This window comes from Oreochromis niloticus, linkage group LG9, assembly GCF_001858045.2.
Source record: "Oreochromis niloticus isolate F11D_XX linkage group LG9, O_niloticus_UMD_NMBU, whole genome shotgun sequence".
Lineage (NCBI taxonomy): Eukaryota > Metazoa > Chordata > Actinopteri > Cichliformes > Cichlidae > Oreochromis > Oreochromis niloticus.
In genome coordinates, this window is record NC_031974.2 from 11,318,998 (window position 1) to 11,334,829 (window position 15,832).

Consider the following 15,832-nt stretch of genomic DNA (forward strand, 5'->3'; position numbering starts at 1 on the left):
TATCAAAAGAGCTTGTTCACTTTAACAAAGCGCTGCTCTCTGCCATCATACAGCCACACTAAAATCTTGTAGTTTCTTCACTTTATCAATGAATAATGAAACTTTCTTTCTTTGTAATTTTTGCTGCTTTGAAATGAACTGCATTCATACATTACCTCTGGAAATGGCCGTCTTTCATTCCCAGTCAAGGCCCACGGATGCCAGATATTTTCTGTGAGCGCCCATTTGGGAAGATTAACTACAGGAATATGCTTTAATGTCTGATAACGGGAGAGTCATATCACATACCCAAGGTGGTTTCTGGGGCAACAGCGTGGCCATCAATCAGCGGGATGTAATCTTACTGGAAATCGTTGTCAGCATGCAAATTAGTGTCACATTTCACACACAGCCTGTGTGTACATGCCAGAAAAACTAGAAAACATCTGTTAAATAACAGTGGAAAGCTGCATCTAAGTGCAATGTGCGTTTGTGTGTGTGTGTGTGTGTGTGTGTGTGTGTGTGTGTGTGTGTGTGTGTGCTTTCCACGGAGACAATGCATCACACAGGAACTTTTATTAAGCAGAAAAAAATGTGAACGCACATTATAGAGAAAGAGAATACATCACCACACAAATACAACAGTTGCATCAACATGGTCTGTCAGCACACAGTGGTGTATAATAATAAAAGTCTAAAAGTTCTTATTGAATGGAAACCACAGTATTTATTCCCATTTTAAAATTCACCTCATAATGTGAAAATTATAGATGATTTGGATGTGGGTTGCCTTTTTTTCCTATTTGTGCTGCAGTGCATCAAAAGAAGCTGAATGCAACCATCCCTGAAATAAGCCAATATGTTCCCTTTTGACAAGTGTTGATCACTTTTACCTGCAGTTTGCAAGCATTTATGCAGCAAACTTCTATGTCAGTATGAGTGGATCCAAGGCCTGCTATTTTTAAACCTAATGGGATGCATCTACTCCGCAGACATTAGGAACTGTGCTAGACCAAGAAATAGTCCATTGTGTAACTCCTGGGAAAAACACATTCACAATTTTTTATACAGATAATATAAAAAAAAGATAAAACGTGTAATGTGTGACAGTAAGAGATGCTGGTAGGTAGACTTTTGTTACCTTTGGACAAAGCTTGGCTAATTCCTCCTCTTTGTCTCTTTGGTAGTGAGCTACTCCGGCTGATGGGTTTAGTATCAGTCTGCCAAATGTTCATGTAATATATCAACGTAGTATTCTCCTGGTCTCCAACAATCTACACGTAACCATTTTTAAAGGACCTATAAAGGTAGGTAACGTTGGATCATTTAATGACACAATCATTTTAATTACAAAAATTTCCCCTTATATTATTTAGCTACGAATGTACAAATCAGAAATGAGAGTGCTATCACCTAATCTAAATTATAGTAAAAATATGAAAGAAGTTTCCTTTGTGTTGTGCAAAATATCAAAACTAGGCACATCAAAATGTTTTAATAAAAAAGACTAGCATTACCATTAGCAGCAAGGTAATACATCAGCTTTTTCTTCCACATAGAACAAACTGCTACAGTATTTGAAATTTGTCACACTTACATGTTTCAGATCATGAAACTAATAAAAAAGCAAACACACCATCAAATCATGACATTTGGCATGACCGTAAAGATGCCACTCATGCTCGAAAACCATCTATTGTGGCTGAATTAAAACAATTCTCTAAAGATGAGTGAGTCAAATTTCCTCCACAGCAAAATAATGTGAAATTTAGGGGGCAATTACTTTTTTGTTTTTTTTACACAGGCCCAGGTAGGGTTAGATAGCTTTTTTGCACTTGATAAAAGAAATCATCACTGAAAACTGCATTTGTTTTTATCTTTGTTATCTGTGTCTAATATTAGAATTTGTTTGATGACATGAAACATGTAAATATGACAAATATGCAAAAAAAGAGAAATCAGGAAGGAGAAAATACTTTTTCATAGCACTGTAGATGTCCCAGTTTCACCTTCTGCATCACTACCACCATCTGCAAGCACTGCAGTTTCTAAGGATGAAAAAACCTATGTTGAAATGCCAGTTACACACCACAAACATAGTGCATGCTAAAAAAAAAATGCTCACAAATGTTATCACTGATGTTATTTGACATAATCAAAGTCTTTATGAGTAGGCTATAGGTTTAAGCTCCAGAGTAATTGTCCCACCCTGCAGTCATTAAGACATATATTAACTTTATCATTAAGAGAAGAGATAATGAGGCACAAAGATTTATCCCTGAGGCTCTGCCATGCAACAGACTGCTCACTTGTAAGCACTACATCTATAGGCTAAACCAGGCTGGGCTGAGTAGGAGTTTTTTTTTTTTTTTTTTTCCCCCACATTGCACCTGTATATCTGTCCCACTTTCTGCTGTTGTGTACAGCTTGCTGCTCCTTTTAGATTTTACCATCTCTGGAGGCACAAAACCCATTAAGTGAAACTAATATAAACAGGCAGCAAGGGTGAGGTTCAGCAGTTGCAGAATATCAGAAAGTATTATGCTTTTGTTACACTTTAATGATGGCTCAAGTTTAGAAGTGAGCTGAAACGATAGTTGATGGCTTCACCGATCCCTTCATCTTTCAGAATCCCTGCTATTTTGCCACAAAAGCACTCATTATTATTGGCTGACAGTACACGGCATTGGCCCCGTGCTCTTCATCCATCTGTATTAATGTGCCAGTGTGTCCATAGATGTTTTGGCAACACATAGTGGATCTGTGTTTGCATGCCTCCTGAGGATGATTTACAAAGCATTGATTTGGAAGCTCGCAGACTGGAGCACAATAAAACTGTTGTTTATGTTCAGGCAGTGAGTGTTCATTGTCAAGGGGAGCAGCATCTTGTTTTAGGGCAATGTAGAGCACCATGGGAGTTAACACAACAAATCATTCCTTTTTAACTGCCAGGGATGCGGGGGACAGATGAGGCTTGTGCGATGCGCAATACACCAGCTTTTTCGCAATAAGTCAATAAAATTGCCTCTACCAGTTATATGAAAATGGGCCGTGGCAGGGCCATGCTATACATTTCAATAAAGGCGGCAGATTGGAAGTGCAGCGAGACAAGGACAGAGCTCGAGAAAACAATATGTAAAGTCACGGCCAAGCCAGCAGTGTGCCAAGCAATCAGGCCAAATAGGGCCAAATGACTGTCTTGGTTCAAATGATTATGTGAGAGTTTAAATTCCCTTTTAAAGGCGGTAATGAAAATCCCTGCACTATTTAAGTGGCAATTTAAATGCCTGTGGTGATGCAAAATGTGCTCCAAACACAATGTACATTGACAGTTTAACTTACAGGGTAACAAAAAGATGTATCAAGATTTACAAAAGAAAAAAAACAAAAAAGAGTGACCAATAGCCTAAAAACAGGAAACTTTTGAGTTTTCAAACCACAGAAAGGAACTATAACTTTGCCAGAAACTAAAGAAACTAAAACTGCTGCTGTAAAACTATTTGATCACATTCAAAGCAGGTACACAGCTAATATACTTTAACCTGTTATCAAGTAAAGTGATTCTAATTAATGCATCTGACCGGGAGGTCTCTGTATTGCTCAGTGTCAGCATGCAGAAACACGCATGGGCAGCCAGGAGCGAATATAAGATTCTCGAGAGTGCACTGCTGAAAGGCAGCTAAGGAGATGGATATAAAAAAAGGATTTCACAGACTGAGATATTCCCTGGAACACACTTACTATAATGAAAAGAAGCTGAATTATGGAACCACTGGTTCCATACAACAGGCCAGTGTGAAAAGGGTTTTGCACCATAAAGTGCCCTTGTGGCTCCTTTCGAAGACGCACTAGGCTTCTCAGAAACAGATCTGAACTTGAGTTGGAAGTGCAAAATAATAGCTGCACTGGAAAGAAATTGGCTCTATTTCTTTTGCCTCGACCACAACAACATCAGAAGCTTGTAAAAGTCAGCGCTTGCATCCTAAAAAGATTTATAGGCTAAATTTTCCCTGATCAAATCAGAAAATAAGAATATGAAACAACACAGACTCAACTTCAAATGCCACATCTGATAATGTGGTTACATGGCCAGGTTTTTAATACCGAGTCAGGCCTCTTGATGTGAACTTTAAAATAAACATTTTGCATAACGGACATTTCACATGAGATTTCTTAATTATCTGATGATATGATATACATGTGGTTACTAACCAAAAGCACACAGCTTCAGCCATTCTAACCTGAGTATTAAAAGAAGAAATTCACCCTCTAAAAGCAAAATCACTTTAATCTAATATCTACAGCTGGAGAATTTTGGAATTCTGGGACAAACTTTTTCCAAGTGGTGCACAAACAATAAATTAGGCATTGATTCAGTGAGATAAAGAGTTATATTTCATGAGTCAGCAAGTGCCAGTTCTGGACAACAAAAGCATTTTCTAATATACTTCAAACAACAGTTATTTCAACAGTTATTTTATCATTTCAAAATGTTAGTAACTACACTGATTACACAATAACACCACAACCAATGTACAGTGTAACTTCCAACAGTTCAAAGTAATGGGCTTCCATGTGTACTGCTAAATATAGCTGAAAGCATTGAAACACATTGAGCAGGAACAGACTGATAAGTGAATCCTGCTACAGATTGTCATGTAGTGTTTTCAGTGTAAAAATGACAGAAACATGGTAATTCATGCACACAGAAAAAGAGAGCAGTCAGTGTTTGCTGGAGGTCGCTGGCAGTCACGAGGTGAGACTGGTGACAAAGAGGTACCTGTTGACACCAACAGACACCGACTTATCTGCGAACACCTGCGAACTACTTGCCAAGTGGTAATGAAACTATGAAATGTGGAACAAAAACTGGAAATGGAGAATGTCTACCTTTGAAGTAAAAGTTGTGAAACCAACAGGTTCTTTGAGTTTTAGAACTGCTCAGGAAGTAGTTGCCAACTGTTTGAAGACAAGTTGGCATCTTCCATGCAAAATACAGGCAACCATGACAACCTGGACAACCTGTTAGCAACCAAAGCAATCACAAGGAGGTTTTTGGTGCAGCACCCTCTTTTACTAGACTGACCTAACAAAAACCAGCACCCACTCAAAAGCTGGTAATGGAATACACATTTTTCCCTAGCAGTGATTGCTGACTGTTATCTAGGCCTGTGTGCCTGAGGCTTAATGGGGCGATCGTGGCTCAAGAGTTGGGAGTTCGCCTTGTAATCGGAAGGTTGCCGGTTCGAGCCCCAGCTTGGACAGTCTCGGTCGTTGTGTCCTTGGGCAAGACACTTCACCCGTTGCCTACTGGTGGTGGTCAGAGGGCCCGGTGGCGCCAGTGTTCGGCAGCCTCGCCTCTGTCAGTGCGCCCCAGGGTGACTGTGGCTACTATGTAGCTTGCCATCACCAGTGTGTGAATGTGTGTGTGAATAGGTGGATGTCTGGATATGTAGAGCGCTTTGGGGTCCTTAGGGACTAGTAAAGCGCTATATAAATACAGGCCATTTACCATTTAATGTGAGATTTATTAAGCAGATACATTGTAGCATCATTTGATCAAGTTCAATTTGTAACACAAACTGTAGTTTTCAAGTAAACTTGAAAGAACGGTAAGCGAGTTGGGAATTGCAGAGTTCAAGTGTTTATCGTATTACAGAGCTGTTTCTGGAATTCTTCCCATGAATTTTCCAATAAACAGACCACTGGGTGCACCAATGAGCCTGAGAGATGTGATTATAATGGTTTTTGGACGATAATGGAGCTCTATGGCACAGAGGAACTTGCAAGTTAGGTTTGGGATACTTGTTAAAATTGTTGATTTTGGGTCTTTCTTTAGGATCAACTGACTATAGGAAAACTCCTTTAAAACAAATTCTTGCCTTTGAGTATTGAAAATAATTACTCCATAAAACTGCAAGAAAATATCTAAACTCATTTATACTTAAAGTTTTTGGTCACAAATCAAATCTTCAAATCCCTAAAACATTTTCTGGTTTTAAGATATCCTACTGCTTAGGCTGGGCACGAGAAGAAATAACAGCTCAAAAAAGGGTGGAACAAAGCCAGTTTTGGGGAAAGCGGGGTCTGTTTTCACATTAGGAAACATGTCACCAGCCACAAACACACCACTTAATTGTTTAATCACATTCACTGATAATAAGTACCCAAGCAAGAGCAAATGAAGGGTTAGTAAAAGTGGAAAACAGAGCACAGTTTAAAAACAGTGTTAACTAGTGTTTCACAAACTACTAATGAATTTTTTAAAAGAAAACCCTGCACTGCACTTCACTGTGATCAAGAAGGTATTTAACAGACACTTCAAAGTCAGATCTGAAAAACTGATAAAAAACTGAAACTGCTGCTCGATATCCTGGGATAACATGGTCACAACTCATCACTGACAACCTTCTTTGCATTAATGCAACTGACCATTAATTTCAAATCTGTCCATACATTGGTCATATTTTTTTTATTATGAGCATTCATTCAAAGTTTAGACATTAAGCTCAATTGGAGCAGACCGCTCTAAACACTTGGTTTTATTTTTTTTATTTTTTTGCCCTAGAAGCCACACCCACCTTAAACTTTGTGTTTGCACGAAGCAGCCAATCAGAACAAAGCTCGCTTAAAGGGAGGGGAGCTTCCCTTTAAATATGTCCAGCACACTTTAATTTTTAAGTATACAGACATTCACAAAGTATTTCATAAATGCTAATAAAGTAGAATGGCTTCTGTTTAATTTTTCTACATTTTCTATTCCTGCTGAGAAAATATCTGCAGCATAGAGAGAGCACAGGTAGAGCAAACCCATGAAAAACTATTTGCTATTTATATGAACATCTCTCTGGAAATCTGACCACGGCCATTAAACGCATAGATTTGCCCTGGGTCCTGTTGTGTGGGTTTATGATATATAAGAATAAACAGTGACTGGAGCAGAAAGTGACCTCTCTTTTTCTTCTCCAATTTCGATGTTACAACTCGAGGATCAAACACACCAGCAACGCACAAAGCTTTTTTTAGTCTTCACTTCTACGGTATATTCCCTTTCATAAAAAATCAATATGAATAAAATGATGGCTTATTTAGAGTAACTGATATCCCACTGTTTTACATGATGGGATGAAAAGTCCCACTGCCTTTCTATTAAACAGCAGCATGATGCTAGACTGTCTCTTCACAAAGCAAACTGCAGTTTCTAGACTATTTTAATAATTTTTTGCTATCAGCATTTGTGCAATTGGAAACCAAACTCTATATAATGCAAACCACTCCATTTAAGTCTCACCATTAAGAAACCATTAATTTAATGGTTTCATCATTTCAGAAGCCTCATTATACACAAACTCCACTTTGTGGGGGTGAAATATGGGACTTTCTCCGCTCAAGCTCATGGACTCTTTCATCCAGCAGAGGGCAAACTTAAGCCTGATGTGCAGGCGTCAGCACATTGAAATTGTTTGGTACTTCTCTTTTTGCAGACTCATTTGCATTAGATGGCTGTAAAAGTGGAAAAACTGATGGTACAGTCCGCTGGGACAGGCTCTGGCAGGATGAAACATGCTGGATGCAGTAACTCCAGCCGGTTTTGATGGGTACTGAGGCCTCTGGAGCCACACAATGGATGTGTTTGTGATTTTAGATATGGCTCAAGTGTCTGTCTTCCAAGCGACGGCTGCTGTTTAGTGCTGTGGAGCCATTTGTCTCGTCGGGCCTTGTTGACTGCTTGTGAAACGCCACCAGATGGGTTGTCATGACCCAAGCATTTCGCCAAGCAGCCACTCACTCAAAAGGCCAGGGAGGTCTCAGGGATTCATGCAATTACAGTCCCTGCGGTGTCAGTCATCCCCTGGAAAACACACTTGCTGCAACCGAGCGACACCAACACTGCGGTGACTTTGAATTCCACGTAAGCATCACATTGAGTTTGCATTTTTTTCCCTCCCCCAGGCTGACATACTGTAATAAAGCTCCTGTTTCCTCAAGGATTTCCTGTGTGTAGCATCAGCTCAGGCAGGGGAGCACTGCTGCAGCACCTGATGATTAAGTGCACACACCAGTGGGTTGTTACAAACAGCAATGCCACTGCAGCAGAATTAGCAATCTGCAATCCATTTAAGAAAAAAAATACAAAAAACCCCGAAGAACAAAAAATGTCACCTGGTGGTTTTAAAAGTGAGAAAATCTATTCTCTCACTGTATGTGTATGTGTGTGTGTGTGTGTGTGTGTGTGTGTGTGTGTGTGTGTGTTGCATTATTCATTTCACAGAGGCAGAGCTCTAAGAAGCGGATCCAAATCCCATTTCTTTGTGTACACTGTAAACAAGTTTCCATACAAATACAGAGGCACAAGATGCATTTTTTTTTTTTTTTTTTTTTTACAGACACTGTGAAGACAGACTTGATCAAATTGCCACCAGGTAGCAGCTTTTATATGTTGGAGAATTGCAAGAAGGAGCATCTTCAAAAGCAAAGGTTGTGCCATAAACACGAATGAGCTCAGTTTGACCGAGGACGTCGTTCCGTTTCCCCCAGAGTCAGCAGAATGAGAAAAAGATTACTGGTGCTAATGAGCGAGAGAGGGTCTTGAGTACAGGAATTCAAAGTGCAAACATGATTGAGATAGGCCTTCTGATGCTAGTTTACTAGGCGGGGGGGAAAAAAAGGAAGGGGAAGAAAATCAATCATGATTTCCATAGACTCCAGTGAGGGAGTCAGAGTGATAACTGTGCATTACAATGGACCCCATGTATAATGAGAGCAGGGATCAATACTTGGCGCATTCATGCTGGTGTTTGCCCTGCTGTTGGCCAAAAAAGCTGCGGTAATTAAGGAGTCTCCCCTCAATCCAAATACCTTTCAGCTTAGCTCCTGAGTGCTGCAAGGATCCGTTTGCTGTGTTTCCTCTGATGCAAGTTCAATATTTGTAGAAACAAATGACTTTTACTTTAAAAACACCCCAAACAATCCATGCAGTAATAAGACGCACAAATAAGCCTCAGGGGAATTTAAATTATATGCCAAGACAACAGTCCAATATTTCTTAATAGCAGATTTAGTCAAGTGATCAGTTTCCATTTGGGCAGCAGCAGTTAATGCATATTCATTGCACGAGACAATCAGTTTAGTTTCGTTAAACTTTCACAGCCTTGTTATGAATCTGTAATCAGAAGAATTGGGGAGTGGAGGGGGGTGGTTTCTGGGCATTGCTGATGCAGAGATTAGCAAAAGTTGCAAATGGTTTAAAACTCAGGGAGTTAATTGGGATTTAGTGTGCGCGCAGGGCCGCGGGGCTGTCAAGGGCCAAGATAATCGAGCTAGCCTGCTGTGACCGAGGCGAGGGAAAAGAAAGGAGCAGCGTGAAACGTAGAGGCAAAAGTTAAGCTCTGAATTGATATCAGAGCAGTGGGAAACTTACACGCCGCAAAAAGAAAAAAAAAATCCTAGATTTATTAAATATGCGAGTCAAATCTTGAACAAAAATCACACAGTGTAGCTGGAATCATAGAAAAATGTTAACTAAAGAGGAGCTCTTTGACTACGTGATAAATCATGTAATCAAAAAGCTTCTAGCAAGAAAAGATCTTCCACTTATCAAGCACTGCCTACCTCGTGCAATCCAATTAAAAAGCTCTGCTGTAATAATTATCAGTCCATCCAGTTAACATGCATGACAGGGAGGGAGCTTTTGAGTTTTAGGAGCATAGCTGTAGCATAAATGGCAGAGCTGCTCTATTACTTTGCATTCAACTGCATGATGTGAACACTTTATTCCCAACAAAGTGTCCAATCAGTGTATATCCCACCAAGCAAATGCAAGACCCCCTCACAGCTTCATAAATTGTAGTACAACACTGCCCTCTAGTGACCATTTGACCATTTTCATCATGTATTTGCTGCAATTTCCCACATCACATGCTTGTTTTTACACCAATATGTGGTATATTAATCCAACACGATGACATCAAAAATAGCTATCAACTGTAACTTCTATTTCTACTTATACACCAAGGTGGCATGCTCTAAATATGGCTATGAAACACAGTATGCTCAGTGTAACCACAGATAGGTTAAACAGTCCAGCTAGAAACAAGGTTAAAATGACCTGACCCACGCTAGAGGGGGCAAAATAATGTCTTAAGATGACATTTACACATTTACAAACTTAATAACAGAATAATAGAAATAATAAATAACATAAAACTAGATTATTGGTGCTACAACTAACAGTTATTTCCACTAAAATGTTATTTGATTGACATTATTATAATATAATATTCTAATAATCCCATATTATATTATTATATCTGCCAAATATCCAACACACTTTGAAGACTCCAAAATTCTGAAATTAAATTCTACACACATCAAAAACAGACTGAGAAAAGGGAACCATGTGTCCACACTCGAGGGTTGAATGAGCCATCCCTAAACATAATGTCCTACATTTCCCAGAATGCTTTTGGATAAACACATTAAAGGGACTTCCTCTTTTTTGCTGCACCCCTGCAGGAGGATCATGTGGAAACAGAGCACAATCGTAACATCAGTACGGGTAATAATAAAGAAAGACAGCTAGAAGAAGAAGACTTCTCTGCCCCCACGAATTCCCTCAGATGTTCTTGCACATTATGATGGTTTAGAGATTTCTAACAGCACCCCTGAGCTTCCCCCCACCCCCGAGCTGCTGATCTGTGATAAGGACGATGGGAGGTACTGTTGGTGTTACAGATAACACAATCAAAGTACTATAAAGCCGTTTGTGATATCCCATCGCCTCCATTTAGCTGTGGGAATGACAGAAATCCACCAATGACATCGGTGTAGGAAACATCTTCAGCACAGGCTTATTTTCCCTACTGGTTTCAATGGAATACCAAAGTATCCTAAAATAGTCGCAGCACACCTGCTGTCCATTCATCTCAGGTGTTTATAAACATGTCACATCTTCGCTCGAACTGATAAGCATGACCATGTGACCATGTGCTTTATACCATTGGGACGCCTGCAGAACCATGCAAACCTAATCGGTGTGTCATTAATCTATGAGGAAAAGTCTCATGGGATGGCTGTCAACAAGACTATAAATAGAAACTCCACAGAAAGAGAGAGGCGACTCATCAAAGAGAACTTTTCTGCAGCGTTAAGGATTTGCACAGGACCAAAAAAAACAAAAGACAAACCCAAAAACAAAATGGTTTGAAATCGCAGCACGTCCTGCTGGTGGGCTAAAAGTGGCCACGGGACAGAAAATGAAACGGACACTGGTGTCTAGAGAGCTGTTTAGTCTGATTCTATTTTCTCTCACAAAGTTGACGGGTAAGAGGAGATGAAAGATCCCAGAATTAGAACAAGCAGTGAGTGAAAGGACATCATTAATATTTAATGCACAATAATATCAACGTGATGGGAAAAAAAACAAAAAAAAGACACAGACAAGCCCACTGCAGAAATGAGGGCAAAATGTTTAAACACAAGTCAACAATAAATAAACGACTCATATGACAGGCAGAGAGTCTACTGTGGCAGAGGATCCCAACCTGTTGGATGAACACAGCCACCTTTCATCTACGACAGTTAATCTAGCCAATTTTACCATAATCAAAAGACCCCATGAGCAAGGGGTTGGTGACAGTAGGAAGAAAAAACTCCCTTTTAACAAGAAGAAACTTTCAGCAGAACCAGGTTTAGGGAGGGGCAACCATGTGCTGTGACCAGTTGGCAGTGATGGGAGGAAGACAGGACATAGCAGTGTCTTTTTATACAGCTTAACAGACATGTTTAGAAGTTAGCATTTATGCTCCAGACACAAAGTACATGAATCCCGGTCATTTTGACGACTTCTTCCAGCTGCTCCCTTTAGGGGTCGCCACAGCGAATCATCTCCCTCCATCTCACACTGTCCCTAGCATCCTTTTCCGTCACATCAACCCTCTACATGTCCTCCTTCGCTGCATCCATGAATCTCCTCTATGATTTTCCTATTTTCCTCCTGTTGGCAGCTCCATATTCGACATCCTTTGCTCAATATATCCACTATCCGTCCTCTGCACATGTCCAAACCATCTCAGCCTTGCTAACTTCAACTCTGCCACCTACAACTCAGCCTCCTGTCTTTATGTCAGTGCAACTGTCTCCAAACCATAACTGGTTTCACTACCATTATGTAAACCTTCATTTTCACTCTTGCTGCTGACCGTCTGTCTCAAATCACCCTTGACACTCGTCTCCACCCACTCCACCCTGACTTCACTCTCTTTTTCACTTCTGTTGTACACTGCCAATTGATTTGGATGGTTGACTCCAGGTATTTAAACCAGTAAGCCATTTGAGTTCATCATTTTATCCATATATTTGGTACATCTGCCTACTGTGTTGTATATAATATAATCCTGTTTTCAGAAAAGTTCAAAATAAAGTCAAAATAAAACTAAATCATATTATCTGCAAATCATCCTCATCATAAATTATGTTGCAAATGAAACCTATATAATGCTGACACTGAAGAATTAAGGATTTTTTTAAACAAATAAGCTCATTTTAAATTTGAAGCCAGGAGCATGCTTCAAAACAGCTGGGACAGGACCATGTTTACCTTGTATTGCATCACCTGCTCTGTAAGCGTCTCTGGAGAAGGAAACTATTCTCCCATTTTTGTTTAATAGAGGATTTTACCTTTTCAACCCTGATTCTTTTACTGATGTAATATGGGCTAAATGTGGTTTGGCATTGTCTTGCTGAAATAAGCAAGACCTTTCCCAAGAAACTCCTCATCTAGTGTTGCTTTGGTGTTGATGCTGCTCTAAAACTACTGTACATCTTCTGCATTAATGGAACTTTTTCATATGATCAAGTTCCCCATACAGTGGTATCTGTAACGTTACAGATACCATCCAGGATGCTTTAATTAGTCAAAATAAAAGGAGGTTTTCTACTTTCCTCTTAGTTACATAAACTTTGAACCAGAGGCAGGAGCTGCATTTCTGAATCATGTCTGTATGCTTTTTTTCTTCATCTTTGGTGGTTAAATTTTAACTTTGGTTTAGGAATCAAAGACTAACTGTTACTGACAATGTTCCTAAGTGCATGCAGATATTTTAACCATCATGTCTGTTATGAACGGAGTGGGTTCAGAGATTATAGCTGAGGGCTATAAATGGTTATTTTTTCCTTTACTTAAACTGCTCTTTAGAAAACACATTTTCAGTCATTCACAGTAATCTAAGATATCCGAGCCATCCATCTGCATCATGTACATGTTACTGCATAAGACTGCAAAAACAGTATTTTTTTTTACAGTCTTTCCAGCTGTTCTTTACTTTTAACCAGAACTATTATTTAAAAAATCATAATAGGTGAGCCCCAGTGCGAAATTTAGGAGTCACCTGAAAAGAACTTCCATTAACAATCACTCATCATACATTAAAAAAAATAAATTAAGCTCCTTAATGCCTCATTTTTTTTCCATGTGTGACAGTATTTTTCCATCATTTGGCCTTTGCTTCTATATTAAAAATGTATGGAATTTGCAGGCTCGCGGCATGCGTTCGACTCAAGTGTTTCATTCCGAAGTCCCTTGATTCCCAGTGTGAGTGGGCCTGCACCTTCACGCTGAGAAGAAAAACAAACCAGCCTCTCTCAATTAAACTGAGAGTGATAACAAACACAAAGCATCCGTGTGTATTAATATGTGTCCACACCCATCGAAACTCATTTACAAGATCTTTCTCAACACCTCTGTGAGTGGACAGGGACCTCTCTAATCAGTATGCATCAATCCATCAACCCAAATATTTGTATCTAATAAGCAATATTTGTAAACACTTAGAAGTCTGCATGTGTTACTGCTGCTGGTGATGAATAAGGTTTCATCCTTCAATGCGCGTGCACACACACACACACACACACACACACACACACCAGAGCCTGGAAAGCCCTCTATTCCTGCTCCTCCTCGCTCCTTTCCATCTCTTTCCTCCCACATCAGCAGAAGCAGCCTTATTATGTGGGTCACAAGCTTGGTAAAACAGCTGTGGTACAGTATGTCATCATCTTGGATATGAGACAGCAGGTGCCTGTCAAGTTATTGCAGAAGAGATCTGAGAAGGAAATCCCATCAGTGTGGAAAAAACTGCAAGTGAGCATCATCGTCATCATCTGCTTCTTTTTTTTTCTTTAGAATTTTTGCAGTGTACACAAACCAGCCCCGCTTTTCTTCTTTCCAAAAGCTTTAACATAAACTGCTCACCAACACCCTTCCCTTCATTGAAACTGATTTTTTTTTCTCTCCACAAGAAATTCTATCTGCGCTCATCTTTCAACATCTCCAAAGCGCACAGACGCGCAATAACCCAGCATGATGAAAACTGCGTCTACAGCTTTTTGTAAGCTTGCAAACAAACATCCAGTATCACTGGCATGCTCCTTCCAGCGCTGCGCCATAAATGGACGCTGGAAGGAGACTCTTAAATCTTAACTTCTTCATACGTAAGTCTTTCTTACCTTTCCTCCCTTGGAGCATCTGCGATACGCATTTGTGGCTCCCGCTGTTTGGTTCATGGCGAAAACCTCTGCAAAAGTAAAGAACAAGCTGAAAGTTGGAGTCAATTTCAAGCAGGCGGACACAGAAATCTGTGTGTTTTTTTTTTGTTTTTTTTAAATACCTGGTGCGCTGGATTGCCCTGGCTGTCGGTCCTCGTTGAAAAAGAACCGCGCTTGGTGTTCTGACTTACACTAAATTTTCGAAATATTTCCCCCGATGTAGTCCAGAGAATTTAATGAGCTCTCCTGCTTGCTGTTCCAGGACAAAGTGATGCTGATTATCACGCAGTCGAGTGTAAATCCGCTGGGAAGTTTCACACCAAATCAACCAGTAAAACTGGCTGCTTTAAATCCACTTACATTTTTTTTTGTAATATAAGTTGGTCTCTATATTCGAGCTCTCAGGATGATTTTGAATCAGACCTGCACAAACTGACGGAAACGCGCCTCTGTGTGTGCGTGTATGTGTATGTGTTCGCCCAGCAATTGCGCAAGCGCATCTCCACTGACAGCTTGACTACATGGGGTTGAAGAAGGAGCCTGTCAACACTGCTCGCCCACTCTAGAGCAGCAGGCAGCAGGGACTGCAGGGTACACTGTAATTATGTATCATGAGGAACCGTATGTAATACCGCACTATGATAATGTGTTTGCTAAAACCAACAAAAACTCCTGATACTGCGCGTCCGTGCCGTATACGAGCTTTCCCTGTATTTGATCTCCTTTCTGAAAAACAACAACAACAAAAAAACATTCTTGGAGGTTGATTTGTGTAATTCTCTTCGAGGCAGGCAAAAGTCAACTCTGAATGACCTCTGTCAAATTTAAATAACATGACTGACACCAACGACCAAAAGTGAGAAATTGTCTGTGACTATTTCAATCATTATCTCTGCTTGAGGAAGTGGATTTGTTTAGTTTCAATTATAGCATAATAAATTAATGTTAAGAGGGCAAGCTTACACTGAAGTGTGGCAATTAGCTGGACAGGTTGGTGCTGAGCTGTGACAAAGTTGCTGTCACTCACTTTCACAAGGCTTTGCAGGATGGAAAGGAATTAACAGAAATGCATGGCTTGTTGGCTTCACTGACTGAAATGCACTTAATACTGACGGGTGTCCCACTAAAAGAAAAGTCAGCTTAAAAAAAACTGAAGTTATCCTTAAAATATATGTTGATGTGTTTTTAGAAAAAGCACAGTGGTTGCTGATTTTCTGATTGTTGTTTATAAGTGAGTGACATCAATAATGCGATATCAGGAGGTGTAATTCTCGTGAAATTGCTTCAGAATTCGTCTTTCTCTAACTGA

At 39.9% G+C, this 15,832-nt stretch overlaps 1 protein-coding gene across 1 annotated transcript in view; it reads right to left on the minus strand.

The window, feature by feature from the left end:
* The window catches only part of dpp6a (dipeptidyl-peptidase 6a), a 248,968-nt gene extending 233,989 nt beyond the window's left edge, over positions 1–14,979 (minus strand). Inside the window, exons 1-2 of the mRNA XM_005449089.3 lie at positions 14,646–14,979; positions 14,485–14,552 (exon numbers count right to left, since the gene is read on the minus strand). Of these exons, the coding sequence (XP_005449146.1) occupies positions 14,485–14,541 (57 nt within the window). The 5' untranslated portion in view covers positions 14,542–14,552; positions 14,646–14,979. The remainder of the gene's footprint in view (positions 1–14,484; positions 14,553–14,645) is intronic.
* Between the last annotated feature and the right edge of the window lie 853 nt (positions 14,980–15,832).